General features: G+C 34.7%; 1 protein-coding gene and 1 non-coding gene across 2 annotated transcripts; one reads left to right on the top strand and one right to left on the bottom strand.

Annotated features, from left to right (window-relative positions):
* The first annotated feature begins 2,624 nt into the window (after positions 1 to 2,624).
* Positions 2,625 to 2,698, top strand: TRNAR-UCG (transfer RNA arginine (anticodon UCG)). Its single transcript has one exon. It is a non-coding gene; the product is annotated as a tRNA-Arg (tRNA).
* A 1,187-nt stretch (positions 2,699 to 3,885) lies between these two features.
* LOC104085429 (heat shock 70 kDa protein 15-like) lies at positions 3,886 to 9,686 on the bottom strand. The gene is made up of 10 exons (XM_009589447.4): positions 9,504 to 9,686; positions 7,607 to 8,817; positions 6,463 to 6,690; positions 6,276 to 6,371; positions 5,981 to 6,193; positions 5,490 to 5,684; positions 5,193 to 5,339; positions 4,964 to 5,113; positions 4,717 to 4,847; positions 3,886 to 4,545 (listed from the first exon to the last, which is right to left on the bottom strand). The coding sequence occupies exons 2-10, from the start codon at positions 8,774 to 8,776 to the stop codon at positions 4,341 to 4,343; spliced, it is 2,535 nt and encodes an 844-aa protein (XP_009587742.1). The 5' UTR covers positions 8,777 to 8,817; positions 9,504 to 9,686; the 3' UTR covers positions 3,886 to 4,340.
* Positions 9,687 to 16,143: the final 6,457 nt, after the last annotated feature.

Here is a 16,143-nt window from a genome sequence, read left to right as displayed (position 1 = left end):
TGGTTACATCGAAAGAACACCCAACTTTTCTTTATTATATTAAAAGCTAGAAGTCTTAACGAAAATATCGTTCATATTTTTATCTTCTAAAATTAAGATCCGCAAACATTAAAATTCAAAAATAAAATATTGATAATTTTATTACCATTTAAAAATAGAATATTATTAGATAAAATTATAATTACTAAATATTTGAAATTTGGTATGAGCTAGGATTAACAATTCGAATCAACAAAAAAATAAAATATTTTCTTATGTGTGAATAAATAATTACATGTCTGAATTAACTATTAATGAAATAATTCAATTTAATTCATTTACACATTTATCATATAAATAAAATTATTTTCATATATCACATAATATGTACATAAATTATGCCTTTAACAACTTGTTTGGATGGTCGTTACCTATTGTATTGTATCGTATTGTTACTTTAAATACGATATTTATTTTATTGGTTGTTACTTAAATTTTATTGTATCGTATCGTTAAATTCGTCGTTACGTAACGACGAAATGTGCCACTTTATGCAACGACCGATTTGGTGTGGTTGCGTCGTTATCTTGTCTTTTTCTCTCATCTCACCCTTCACTATTATTAAATTATTTTATTTTATCATTTACCCTACCTTTTTATATAATAAATTTACCCTGTATCGTAATTTTTTTATATAATATTGCAAATTTATTCTTCATATTGGCGGAGCATGATATCATGAAATAACAACAAACGATACAATCTATCCAAATATTATATTCATCAAACGATACAGTACAATACAATATAATACAATACAATACAATACACTATGAAACGATGTGTGACAACCATCCAAACAAGCTGTAAGAAGAGAATCAGCAACAAAAGAAATCAAAAAAATGAGAGAAAAATTGGTTATAATATAATATTAAGAATCAAATTAATTAAATTACTATTAATTTAACTATTCTTCACTTATCTGACACTTTTTAAAGCTTTTATGTATAACACAAATGTAATATTTTATATAATATTTGCATAATTTTCAAGAAGTTATATTTATTGAGTTAGATATACGCACAACGCGCGTAACCTAAGACTAGTTCGAGGAAAAATAGTTACAAAATGAATATGAATAGCAAGGGTATATAATTATGTGAATTGTATACTCGAAGGTATAACACATACAAAATTGTACTATTGTTCTAATGAGAGAATTTTGTAAATGGGTACAGTTATATTTTAAAAGTTATGTAAAAACTTCTTGTTTTCTTAAAAGAACTTACTTATGTATACTTATTGTTTATACTGATTCAATCAATAAATGAGCTTTTGTATATATCTAGCATTGAACTATAATAGCTTAATATATTACTTAATCATAATTAACTAATATTATTTTCGTGTAAAGATAAGAGTGTGATTAACTGTTTTCCTCACTTTTCTAGTCCAAAGGTCATATGAGTGACCAAAATACAACAATCACATTTTAATATAACGAGTTTGAATGTTATTTTGTAATGTTGTTTGAATTTTCTTTATCCTTGTTATTTATGTCCTATGTATAAAACATTGTTTGAGCTATATGTGATATAGTCATTTATTTTTTCCTTAGAATATGGGATTATGTATATAAATACTTAAAAAGCCACCTACAGACGCTTTATGTCCAATCATTCCGGATAACGCTTGCTTCCTCTGTATTACCGCGGCTGCTGGCATAGAGATAGCGACGCTTATTCCCCAGATACCGTCATTGCTTCTTCTCCGGGAAAAGAAATTCACGACCCGTGGGCCTTCTACAGTTCTACCTCCACGTGGCATTGCTCTGTTAGGCTTTCGCCCATTGCGGAAAATTCCCCACTGTTGCCTCTCGTAGGAGTCTGGGCCGTGTCCCAGACCCAGTGTGGCTGATCATCCTCTCGGACCAGCTACTGATCATCGCCTTGGTAAGCTATTGCCTCACCAACTAGCTAATCAGAGGCGAGCCTCTCCTCGGACGGATTCCTCCATATATATATATATATATATATATATATATATATATATATATATATATATATATATATATATATATATATGTATATAGTGCTTACAAATTTTATTTTTCTCTGGTGATATTTATAGGAGCTGAATCTAAATAAATTATTAGAGAGGAATATGGACCTTTATATTCAAGCTAATAGCCTGTGTGAACAAAACTCACTTCGGTTTCTAATGTTACTAACTTGATACTTTAACTAACTCGTAGTATTTGTTATGAATTTTTTGATGGAACACAACAAATTTGTGAAAATATTTGTATAACTAACTTTATTTTCTTTTACCAGCTTTTGTCTCATCAAGGACATGTGCTAGTTTTTTTCTTTTTCATGAAAGGACATATGCAATTGGTTTACACACCCAATTTATAGCAACAAAAACAATTTTTTTTTTTTTTTTTTTTATGATTTTTAGCAAGAATAAAAGAGGTGAATTGGATTAACAAAATAAATCACCAAATACTAAAATGGTAAATGTGTTCATATAGAAAAGCACAACACCAACGACTTAAAAAAAGTAGAAAGGACACAAATAATAGAGGCAGTGGCATCACAAAACAATTGTAGAAATTATATGTAAAGAGCACGGGTAACATCAAAGACCGCATAGCGCAGTGGATTAGCGCGTTTGACTTCGGATCAAAAGGTCGTGGGTTCGACTCCCACTGTGGTCGAATCATTTAAGTTTTTTTATTTTACTTTTGTTTTTTGTCATTTTACTTCTGTTTACAAAAATAATTTTAGTGAGATATATGGGAAGATTGAGAATAATATTGGAGTAAATGAGGATAGCCTTCCGCAGAGAATTGGACCTGCAGAAGAGGCAGTTCTGAAGCTATAGATGTTGCAAAAATAAGTCGTCGAGATGACGAGGATTGAAGAGAATGCATGTCTGCTAAGACTGTTCGGGGGTTGTTTGTCATTGTTGTATTGTACAGGCATATTCAGTATTTTAACTTTATAGGTTTAAGACCGAGATTCTACCACAACCATTTGATTTACTGGTCGAAATCAATTTTTATACTAATTTAATAGATTTTTAATATACATAAGATTTGAATCAAAACTATTAGACCAGAATGAACTCATAGCTAATGCACTATGTTCGGCCATGGGCATAATATCCTCAGGGTAATGACCTTGTTAAAACAACAACAACAACAACAACATACCTAGTATTATCCTACACCGTAGGGTCTAGGGAGGGTAATGTGTATGTAGACCTTACCCCTACCTTGTGAGAATAGAGAGGTTGTTTCCAATAGACCCTTGGCTTAGAAAAGCATAAGCACCACGTTAAAAGGGTAATAACTTGTTACTTATACTAATTTGCAAGTCAATAAATGTCAATATAGCATAACAATCAGTTTCAGCGGCATTATATTTGGTATAGAGATGTCTAGTTTTATATTTAGGCATATCCACTTCAATAATAAAGTGGATACGGTATATTTCGCTTAAATATGTACATTGAAGTATGTATAACGACATTGCTGCTGTGGGACTGCGGCCTGACACTTCTAGTTCTGGAGAACGGTTCGTCTCAGAGACCAGATTAAAGTTTCTTTAGATGCAGTAATCAGTATCCCTGATACGAGGTGATGAGTATTGCGAGTTATAGAAATAAAGAAAGTTCGAACTGGAGTTCCAAAAAATCATGTAAAGCGTAGACAGTACATTGTTGTTCCTTTTGTATTTTCTACACCAAAGTACATAGAATGAAATGATTTTCGTTCATTTTCTCTTCCTTACTTTTTACTTTCGAGAAAGCACTATAGTAAGGTTTACTCGACTAAGCATGGTGAGTTGTGAAATTTTTGCATACGGGTATGCAAAGTAACATAGCTCGGGGGAAAAGAAGTTAATCTCAACTATGCATTCATTCACGTTTAACATTGCACACTGGACATCTTGAATGGACACGTAAACTCCATTATACCAATACAATAAAGTGTAAAAGAATGTAAGGTTCCTGGTTCCGGATACACATCAATCCTTGCTTAAAAAAGACAGACATGACTCGGGTGTATATAATTCAGTAACAAGAAAATAGGGAATGCAATCGACCTCCCTCAAAACCCCGTGAAGAAACAGGATTATAAAAAAGTCACCCTGTGAATAATATAATTGCAACCATTCAACTATAAAGATGGCCGAACCTATCTCACCGAGGAAATATAGTGTTGCCGCTAAGAACCTTCAAAGATAAGCCTCAAAAGCCAAAAGTTATAGCATGAAACCACATCTTAGGCTGTATAAAGTATTTGAAAACCAAACCAACCGCCAAACTCATGAAGCACTTTATTTGGCCGCAGATTAGTCTGCGTCCATTGGCTCAGCAGCAGTTTGGGGTACCTCAGCACCATCAGTGTCACCGGCATTGGTGTTATGGTTGGAATGTGGATTTGGACTCTCCGCATCCTGAGGCTGTTGCTCACCTCCTTCAGCAGGTGCATGTGAAGGTGTTTCAGGAGTTGCCGGCTTAGCTGGCTTAGGTTTCATCATTATAGGCCGACAAACCCTGTACAGACAGATAATAGCAGAAGTATTAGAAAGTCAGCTAAGTAATACAAATCTAAGAAAAATTAACACATAGCTAGCGAGAAAGACAGTGATCAATAAAAACTTCAGAATTAGACCACATATAAGTCAAAAGTGATTGTATTAGATGGAACTTGGAGGAGAATAATACTTGTCAAGTGATTCTGCTTTCCTCCTAACATCCGCCGACAAAAGAACAGGGTTTGCATGCTTTGGAAGAGAATCCTGCTGCTGCTTTTTCTCTCTCAACCAAGCCTCAGCTTCAACGCACTCATTAAGAACCTAGAAAGTGCAAGATAAACAGGAAAGTGACTGCTTGAGACCATACTTCAGGCCAGGACGAAGAGGATCATGCAAAAGAAAATAACAGCTAAAAACAACACTGATGACAGGCACACCTTCTGCTTATCTGCTAAATCAATGTGATCAAACTTTTGATCATTTGACATTGCCGCCTCTCTATAACTGTTAATGCAATAAGCAAGTTGATCTATTACAGATCCCCTCTCTGTGTACTCCTTGTATCTTTGCTCAATTGGGTCACCTTGCTGAGATTGCATCTTATAATTCAGTTTCAAAGGCAAAAGAGGAAGCACAAAATTGGGTAAACAGACAAAAAACACAGACCTTCTTAAGTTCCTCAAGCTTCGCAATGTAAACACCCTTGGTCTCATCCTCCCCATCTTCATACAACCAGTCCTCCACCCCTTGAAGTTTAGCGATAAATTGTTCTCTTTCTGAATCCACTACAAACTCTTGATATTTATCGTGCAGCTAGAGACATTGTGGAGGAGAAACATAACATTGTGGAGGAGAAACATAATCAATATCAAACCCAATGTTCTCATATAAAAACTACAAGGCCAATACATAATCAATATCCAACCTAATGTCCTCATACAAACACTTTAAGCCAACGCATACCTTATTCCTCATATCATAAACATAGGCCTCAACAGCATTCTTCTTGTCCTTTGTCTCTTCCATGACACGGTCCTGCAGAGCCATTTCAAATTCTTTCTCCACAGCCTTCTGTACATCAGCAGCTGCCAACGCCCCATAAACTAATTCAGTCACTGGTACATTTGTCTTCTTCACCTTCTTCTTTGGGGCTTCAGCCTGCAAGAAATAATAACCAAAACTTCAGAGATTTACAGATAACCCTTGCACAAAATATTCAACCATATTGGAAAAGAATATTCCTCATTCCAGATCAGAAAAAGGTCATATTCAGCCTGCACATTTCAAGGATTAAACATAGAGGTAAACACTAAACCATTGATATCTGACAAGTGAAAACAAATTTGGCATCTTAATAATGCATAGCATGTCAAATAACTATCAAGCATGATAATTGAAAAGTACAAACTAGCTCAAACAACCAACAACAGTTTAAGATGAAAAAATTAATTAACCTTCGTGTCTGTCGCCATTTCGACAGGTTTGTCTCCAGATTCTGGAACACCGTTCTCAACCCCTGAAGCATCTGCAGCTCCTTTAGCATCTTGCATATTTTCATCAGTTTCAGCAGTAGTCGGAGCAGCAGCATCAGCTGAAGCGTTATCTGTATCCATTTTAATAGGTTCCTCTTTTACAATTGGGACTTCAACCTCTTCTTCTTCCAAAAGCTGAATCAGAGATCTTGGAAACATGAGACTGATGAACATCCTTACTCTACAAAATAAATAGTCAAAGATTTCCAGGACTTACAGTTACTGACTCAACTGAGACAATACCATGAAGGTTTAGCCGTACTTTAACCTTTAATTTGGACCGCTCACCCTTATTCGACTGGAATGGTCCAATCTGTCAATCAACAAACATCAAGGAAAATCAATGGGGCAATCAAAGGACTCACTTACAAATAAAGCATCTCATAAGTGATAACTAAAATTACCGTGTAAGCACTGATCTTTGCTGGTGCCTGCAGTTCGCTCACATCAGCATATTGTACATCAGTTGTAAATGTGCCAGATCTGTAGAATGTCAAAGCTTTCACACTTGGTATCGGATTTCCCTTAGGAAAAACAACTGTGCTCTGTTGATTCTCTGCTGCTCCATTTTGTGCATCTGGAGCAGAGCCCTTCCATGACAAAGCAATTGGGAAAGGGAAGCTCTCATTGACCTTCAATGACCCAGCAAAAATTCTTAACTCTTAAACCCATGCATCAACTCCAAATAAATCAGTTTGAAGCTAGATGTGCAAATATAATCTTCTAACAACAGATAATGCAGGGTCAGCAAGTTCAATATATAATCCACCTTGGCTTCAACTAGAAACTCAGCCATCCTATGAAATCTTATGTTCCCTTTTTTTGAGTCAAGAAGGCAATTTATGTTAACTATTTAGTTTGCCATTCATTACCTGCATATCATATTTGTTTCAAGGCAAGTGCACCAGTGAATTCCACTCCATCGATCCAACAACGCCTTAATCCTAAACAAGTTGGGGTCGGCTGTATGACTCACTAACCATGCTCCGTTTAAAATTATCTCATGCCAATATTTTACAAAATAAAAATAAATAGTACTAGAAAATATCTATATTTCCTACTGATATAAGATACTTTAATAGGGTTAAAAGACATAGTACCTAAAGTAAATGCAACAATGCACACAATCGATAAAAAGAAAACATTATTATCACATTTGTTTCAAGTCAATTGTATCAGTTTTTTCTTAAGTCCAGCATTGCAACCGCACCAACATGCCTCAAATTCGATCTTTAGATGATCGACTGCAACAGTCTATAAATAATTTGTTTAAGGGCAGTTCATAAACAATATAAGCCATGCGCCATGCGAACTAAGCCTGGTTTTTAAGTAGAGAAGAGTTGAGGGGAGGGCCCATTATCCCTGAGTTTCGAAGGTTGCGGTTGGTCCTAAGGGTTGGCCCCAGACTGATATCTCGGTCATTAAAGAAAATTCATAAATAATTATAGTTGAACCCAATGACATTATGGAATTCAAAGCGCTCAAAACCAAGATGAGCATGAAAATATGTATCAAACCATAGGAGGCAACAGCCATAAGCTACTTTACCTGAAATTCTCGAACTTTAAAGGTAGGACTGAGAATAGCACATTGCAGCGCACATCCTTTTGCCACACACTCACTAGCATTCATGGTCCTCCTTGGTTCTTTCCCAAAGAACTCAGTCAGAATTTTCATCATCGCAGGCACTCGCGAGCTCGAGCCAACAACCTCAACAGAATGAATATTCTCCGTTGTAAGTCCAGCTTCTAAAAGAGCTTTCTCCAATGGCTTTTTTACTCTCTCCAATATTGGAATGCAGATCTGTTCAAATTCCTCTCTCTTGATGAAACCTCTGACATCCTTCTCATCCATTAAACACTCTATACTCAAAGGTGCCTCAGGGTTTGCGCTAAGAACCTTTTTCAACTTTTCACAAGCAGCTCGAAGTCTAATACAAGCCCTCGCGTTCTGGAAAACATCAATCTTGTATTCTTCTTTGAATTTTGCAGCAAAATGTTGGAAGAGGGCTTCATCGAAATCCCTTCCTCCAAGTGATCTGTCAAATGAATGAGCCAATATCTTCAGCTGGCCTTTCTTGAAGCCTGCAATGCAAACTTGCATGCTTGCATGTCCAATGTCAACAAAAGCGACATTTAGTTGGTCATTTTCTGGCAGATCTGTCTTGTAGATACCATAAGCCAATGCAGTTGCTGTCGTCTCATGGATTAGACGGAGAGGGTGCAAACCAGCAATGGTAGCTGCATCCATAACCGCTCTTCTCTGAAGATCAGTGAAATATACAGGGATCCCAATACAACAATCAACTACTGCTGCATTAAGATTTTTCTCCGCTATAATCTTCAGATCTGAAAACACCATTCCAAGAAGTTGGGTGGGCGTAAAAGATCTCATTTCCCCCAAATAACGTGCATGAATTAAAGGATATCCATCAGGCCCTTCGGTCACTGAGAACGGCAATGCCTTAAGATCTCTTTGCAGCTCAGGATCTACGAATTTTCGTCCTATTAACCTCTTTATCTGAGATATTGTGTTCTTTGGATTCATCATGCTTGATGCAGCACCAGCTGTCCCAAGAAAACGTTGCTTTTCACCAAAGCAGACAATAGCTGGAGTTTCCCTCTTTGATTCATCATTAAGTACAACATCAATTCCTCTCTGCCTTGCCACTGCAACAACACCACTCTCATTCCCAAAGTCAAAACCAACCACACTCATCTTTGCTGCCTCGCTCAATTTCAAACAGAAGTATAAATTACCTGAACAGCATCAAGAAGACACCAAATAAACTCGGGACTTAATTCATGTAAACCAAATTACTCACAATATAAAAAATAAAAAAAAACTGAGCTTTGCAATACATAGAAATCAAGAAAAGCTTCTCACTCCGGGTTTTCTCCAATGCGGATGCTAGTTTTACTAATATAATACATGCTGAAACTAGCAGTTACTTTGGGTGTGAAAAGATGAATAAAAGATCTCAAGATATGCCATCCAAAACTTTCAGCAGATCTAAAAAACATTTCATTAGATAAATTCAATTGCCAATGATGACTTTCAATCTGAATTCCCAGCCAGGAGAAAAACTTTCAATCACGACTGAGCTAGTGTATATTACTATACCCAACATATCTCCCTCTTTAAGCTAAATAAGGCATTGATTTAAAACAGATAATATCCTGCTTAGTTCTCATACTTCGTCTTATATACCAAACAACCTCTCAAGATGCAAAACTAAAAGTGCCGCAAATAGAAGTATAAAAAGCTCATCGTAAAATCTTCCTAATGAAGAAATGTGTAATAGATTGGATGTTAGTACTGACTTATAGGATGTTCAAATCTAACGCCTCGTAAAGCTTCGACAAAGACAAATCTAAATTTTACTCAAATCACAGATCTGCGATATTGTGTTAGGGAAGAGTAAAATTTAGTAATCAAAGCGTACCTTACAGACGACGAGGCTGAGGTGTTTGAAGGATCGCTTGACCGGTGGTGTAACGGCGGCTTCCGGAATATTCCACGTAGGTTCCTCTGTTTTGTCCTTGTATTCTATTTTTGTAGCAAAACAGAGGATGCTGAAATGAGAGGGTTTTTTCTTTCTTTCTATTAGTAGGGCGAGTGAGGGATGCGATGCGTCTACACTGTTGAGATGCTCAAGCTTCTAGAAACATCTTCGGGATCTTGAAAAATTCCTAGGCGTTATGGGCTTCAAATTAATGAGGTGGACATTTCAGATTTCAAATTTTGCAGCCCATCGATTTCCTAATATTGCTAAACATTTTTAAAACAGAAAAATCAATGTAGAATTAACTCAAATAGCACCCTGTCACTTAAACTAAAAATAACAGGTAATTTATAATATATGCATACTTTATATATTATATGTATATAATTATATATAATTAATATATAATCTATTTATATGACTAGAAAAAGTAAATAATTAATATGGTCGACTATTTGTGTAAAGATCCCAAAATCAATTTCTTTTGTTCACATGTAGGAATTTAGTCATTTTGAACACAAGTTAGTCTTTACTTTATAATAAGAGCCCGTTTGGCTCAGCTGATAAGCTTTAAGGAGTCATTTGGTAGAAAACAAGTTATCCGGGATTTTACAATGATGGGTGCAGGGATAAATAATAACGAGATTATTTGGTGAACTAGAGAATATGTCCGCGCTCAGATGTGGATCCAGGATTTGATGGTTATGAGTGTCACTGTCTTTAATGTAAACTTACCTCTAGTCAAGGAGGTCGAATTAGGGTGTACATTTGGCTAGTTTGCTCATTTTTGAATTAATTCGGTTCGGTTCGGTCTATTTTTTAATTAATTTGGTTCACTTTATAAGATTTTTTGGTGCATAAATACACACGTGATAACCAAACTAAAAATGTTTTGTCCTTCAAGAAAAAATAACATTAGCTAGATCAATAGAAAAATGATTGAAAGCATATTTGAATTTCAAAATTCGAGATTTAGAAAAGGAAAACAAAAATAATATACTTTTATAATCTAAATAACTAATAAAAATGGAATTGTATAGAGAATACAAAAATGAAAATAAGAAATTAAGAGAAAGAGAAGAAAAGAAAAATCTGGAAAAGAGGGAACAAGGAAAAGCAAAATAGGCTTTGTTAAAAATGAATGAGAGGAGATTCAATCCTGGCCGGCAAGAAGCACCTGGACCATGGCACCTACCATAACTTTTTTACTCAGGGTGCCATGCTTTAATTTATATACCTTTTTTTTAATATGAAATATCAGTGGAATACTAATACTAATATGAAATTCTACCGGAGCGATCGGGTGACGTACCACCCCTTCCTTCTACATAGACATAGATCTGCCTCTGTCCGCGCTTCACGCGATTTTTAAAGACATTTCATTTTATCAACTTTATTTTACCAAAAATGAGCAATTAATCTTTATTAAACCCGACTTCAAATTATTTTTCACATAAATTGGATGTGTGACTAATCAAGACTAAAGTTAGAAAAGTTTAACACTCACAACGAGTTTGTCCCATTTTTTTTTTTTTTTTTCCTTTTAGTAGTAATTACAGGATTTGTCAAGACTAACGAAGATTATCATAACATCTTTTTGGTTATATTTGCCAACACCCTATGTAGTAGAGATGAAGGCCATTGGGATGAAAAGCTTCAAATTTTTGTCTCGGCTAAAGAGTTTTCGCAACCCATCATTATTGTTTATGTTTTCCTGATTTACCGCCGAATGCAAACTTCGTTTGGGTCCGAGGAACACCTATAAGTTATAACTCTATCAACAAACAAAAGAAAAATTGTGTTCATACTAATAATCTATTTCCACTGACAATAAATAAAACAATCCAATATACACATTCATAATCAACATCTATACATACAAAAGAGAGAAAAAGAAAGGGACTTCATATATAGCGGCGCATCACATAAATATAACTGATAACCAAAACATCACTGCCAAATCCGCCTTTTCAATTGACAAAGTTGAAATTCAAGAAGTTTACAAACAATATGAATCATTAAATTTAGTTTAACTATTAGAAAGAACCCAACATTCATTTCGGCTAAAGCATGTGCATAAACTACTCATGAGCTTTCGGAAGGGATGTTGCCAAGGATGCTGCATGATTTTGATTGGAGGATATAACAAATACAAATATTGTACATAATAGTTTCAGAAAATAAACTTTTAAAAACTTATATAACTATATACTAATGTCAGATTTGTGAAATCAACAAAAAACAATGCTTTGAGAAATTGCACAAACTTACAAAGGGTATATGAGATCGAATAACAAATGTAATTTGTCTTCTTATATTAAGAACCGAAACAGGAAAAGAAAAAACAAATAAAATAGATTGTAAAGAACTCTTACAAAGAAACTGGATTTCATCTACTCGTAAGTCTACTTCTAATATTCTTCTACATGACATAGATCAATTTTCATTCTCAAAAGTGTCTTCTTATCAATATACTATTTCGTCTCTACTAAATTGCTAAGGCCAATAAAGATTGATGATTAATCGCTTTACCCGACTCTGCAAGAGTGTTGTCTTCATAAACGTTTGTCTCTGGTTGGTCAATATTGTGAAGGCCACAAGTTATCTTCACACGAAACTTTTCTTGATTTGTCTCTTTATAAATCCATGGATAGAGTTTTTCTGAATTTTTCTATATTGTTGAATGGATTTAGACGAAAGTACTTTACTTTTGAGGGAGTAATGACCAAGTAAATACTCTACATTTAATGAGAAAATAAAGCACTTAATTGTAACGAACAGATGCGGCTCAAACGGAAACCGCATTTGCTGGTCTTAAATGGCCTTTCAATATATGGCCTTGCAGAATAAAGGAAAAATAAATCAAAGAATGAAGGGAGAAAAGCCCAAAAAACATAAATAGGATCCTCGGCCAAAGAGAGGTGCCAACTCATCTTCTATTGTTCCAACTTTATATATATATATATATATATATATATATATATATATATAGAGAGAGAGAGAGAGAGAGAGAGAGAGAGAGATTATTTTTATTGGAAGATGTTTGGTTCATTGGACTAAAAATAAAATATACGGGATATAATACAAACATGTGTTTGGTGGATAATAAATAAGTTGGAATTTTAAATTTACATTATATGTTTCCTTTTTAGTACTCAAAATTCTACTGTCAACTGTGGAAATAATTACTATGTGTAGTTATATTATTTGGCCTCTTTCTCACTTAGCCATCAACTGCAATCCTTGCTATACTAAAATTCCAACAAAGGAGGTGAAGAGATGAAGAATTATGCTTTCTACCATTTATTGGTTTATACTTTTCTGCTATAATATGAATTAATCTTTGTGTTGCTTTTAGTGGGGTAGATTTTGCGATGTTACAAGCTATGACACGAATCATGTAGCATAATTGACAACTTTCTTGCAAACTTTAGAGACAGATTTAGAACGTGTTCTATGTGTTCAATTGAATTTATTATTTTTTATTTTAAGATGTAATATTCTTAAAATGAGGGTGAATGGGAAATGGAGGAAAAATGAAAATTTGAGTAAAATTTTAAGTTTCCCCCTCTTAACAATGAGACATTGTCCCATATTGGAAGTGGAAGACATTTTTGGTGGGTATATATATAATTGCTCTTCTTGTAGCTCTTAAAGAGTTAAGAAGAAAGCAAGCCTCGCGCCGTCGTCGTCTGGACCAAATTTATTTGTTAATAGTAAATATTAATCCAATCCGTGTATTGATAATTTGGCAGCCGGATAATGGTCTTCCCACCATGAAGTGCTTGCTCCACAAACATGTAATGCTTGCTCCACCATGAAGGGTGGACGTTTGGTCTTGCACTCCTTCTTGGCTGCTATATATATGAGCAGCAAATGTTGAAGAAAGATACTCAACTCAACATACAATTCGCTCAACAAATTGGCTATACATTGCACTCCTTCCTCTCAGAACTTCCATACGTTTTTCTGAGTATATACTCCTTCGTTCTGCATTGTTTTTTAACTTCAAACAAAGCAACTGTAAGTGTGATTTGCTACCGAACTTTGTGTTCGCCGAAACACTGGGGTTTGAAGTACCGCTACACCAGTGTGTTATTCGTTCTATCCTGGGAGGAAATAATCCATTACCTTGGGTACTAGGAGGGGATTAAATTCCTTAAGGAAACACTGTGAATTCAGTGGGCTCGAATTTATTATTATTGTTTCATTACGTTAACTTATATTTTGCAGAATTAATATTTACAAATACAGCAATATTGACCGGGAATAACAATCTTAAGGAATTTAATATTTATTTCTGTACTTGTGTTATTCTTATTATTCTTTAACCGAACTATGAATACTCATGCAAAAAGAAGTAAACTATACATATCATAAGATCATTTCCATTCTGTACCTACCGACTCCATATCACATATTCGCCTTTGAATTTATGGCATGATGTGTATTGTTGACTTCCTCTTCTACCAAGGGGCTGAAATAACTTAATATGGTAGAATTTGATCACATATAGTACTTGTGCAAATAGCAGTATGAATTTAGCTCTTGTTCATCTTCATCCTTTTGCAATACCAAGGGTACATTTCATTTAATGACCTTTCTGGTTAAGCAAAGATTGGTGTTCATTAAATTAAATTCCCAAAAATCCCATTTATGAAATGCACGCACATCGAAATTCTCGTAAGTCAAATCTTATCCTTGTCAACTCGATACCTTGTAGATAGACAAATGATTAAAGAAATCAATGTTTTCGACATCAAACAGCAATAATCATGCCCAAATAGTAAATACCCCATGAATCATAGCCTAAGTTCGCTGAACCTGGTTGTTGGGTCAGTACCATGTCTTAGCCCTTTAGGCATCACTATGGCATTTTTCCTTTGGCAACTGTGCCAATTTCCTCGACCTGGGTTCGAGAGCCGTGAAAGCAGCCACTGATGTTTGCATTAAGATAGACTGACTACAATACGCTCTTAAAGTGCAACTCTTTCCTGGATCATGCTTGAATACGTAACACTTTGTGCACCGAGCTCTTTTTTTTTTTTTTTTTCCAATTGTGCCAGTTTCGAAAATTTTCTTAACATCAAACTATAGTTGGATTTGACATATCAACTTAAGAAACCAACTAATGGAGTGGTTGTAGGAGGCAGGAGCACGCCACAAAATGAGTCTATTTTCGTAAAATGAGACTTCTAATAGATAACAAGATAATGTAAAACATCATTTACGTTCATACATATTCGCATCTTTTGGGTGAAAATCAACGAAATTCTTTACTTATATAACTAATATAAGTATATATATATATATATATATATATATATATATATATATATATATATATATATATACACACATATATTTTAAAGTATATCTTCTTCATTTTAAATTCATTGACTTTATTAGTTCTAGGTTATATTCGCTTTTAGTCATCTGCTTACAGTCACTTCATCGGGACGAATCTTTATATATAGTTGAAAGCAAGTGGTCTTAAATACAAATTTTTATGGTACTAGCAGTTCATTGTCAACGATGATTGCACAGTTCATTCTGCCTCACCTAATTCCTACAAATTTATTAATTTGGGCTCCACGTTCTGAAATAATAGTACGCCCCCGGCCCCCCAAGATTTTTAACGGCATTGACTCTTGGATGAATTTAACGGCATTGACTCTTGGATGAATGATTTAGTCACCTAATTGATCTCGTTGATTACTTGATTTAGGCAAGAATTCTTTGTTAATTTGCAGTGGATTGCAAATAATTTGTTTCCGTTAGGCTTGAGTTAAGCAATTGAAAAGTAAAAAAGAAGATTCTCATTGCCACTGGTTAGTAACTTCAAGGTCAGTTGAAAGAAAAGTCAAGATAATGTAAACTGTAAATCATATCATAGCTAATTTAGAAAAAGCAAAAAAAAAAAAAGCCTTGAAAAAGATTCATATGTAAAGCATCTACCTTTGCTTGTGAATGAAAAAGTTAACACAAGAAAAACAAGAAATAGAGCATCAACAGTCAACGGATATCTGAATTTTATCATTAAATCCATATGAAAGAAGAATTACAATTAAAATTATATGATGATCGATAACGTAATAGTGACACCAGAGATCTTGAGCTAGAGTTCTTGGTGTGAATTCGCCTTCCGCAGAAAACGCTCTATCCCTAAAAATGGGACTTTCTCGGCGCGAATCCAAATTAGTTAGAAACCAAAGCCGGGACCGGACATTGGCTGGCAATTTTAAAAAAGAAAAGACACCAATATGAATCTTTGTTTTCCTCCATTAGAGCATTAATTCATTCTGAGTGAAGATTCTGGAGGGAACAGCAAAACGAGCTGAGAAAGATCTTGAGAGGTCATCAGCATCGGACAAGAATGAACCTTGATCAAAATTCTGTGAATAAGAATGAGGATCATATGAAAACTGCATTGATGTGTTTGAGCAATCGAATATACATTTCTTCTGTTTCTTTATCTTCCTCCATAGCAGTCTCCAGATTGGTGTTTTGCTTGTTGATCTGCTCACTGGCAACTTATAGGATACAAAACGGTCGTACTCTAAACCGGAGTAACACCGCC

This window comes from Nicotiana tomentosiformis, chromosome 6 (assembly GCF_000390325.3).
Source record: "Nicotiana tomentosiformis chromosome 6, ASM39032v3, whole genome shotgun sequence".
Lineage (NCBI taxonomy): Eukaryota > Viridiplantae > Streptophyta > Magnoliopsida > Solanales > Solanaceae > Nicotiana > Nicotiana tomentosiformis.
The sequence above is the reverse complement of the archived record's forward strand: the minus strand, read 5'-3'. Positions and strand labels throughout refer to the sequence as shown.

Excerpts from the sequence above, each read along its gene's own strand:
- LOC104085429 (XM_009589447.4), bottom strand. The coding sequence starts at position 8,776 with ATGAGTGTGGTTGGTTTTGACTTTGGGAATGAGAGTGGTGTTGTTGCA. Across the intron at positions 6,194-6,275 it reads TCTCAGTTGAGTCAGTAACT|CTTTTGGAAGAAGAAGAGGT; the intron begins GTAAGTCCTGGA and ends TCTCTGATTCAG. Across the intron at positions 5,685-5,980 it reads AAATGGCGACAGACACGAAG|GCTGAAGCCCCAAAGAAGAA; the intron begins GTTAATTAATTT and ends TATTTCTTGCAG.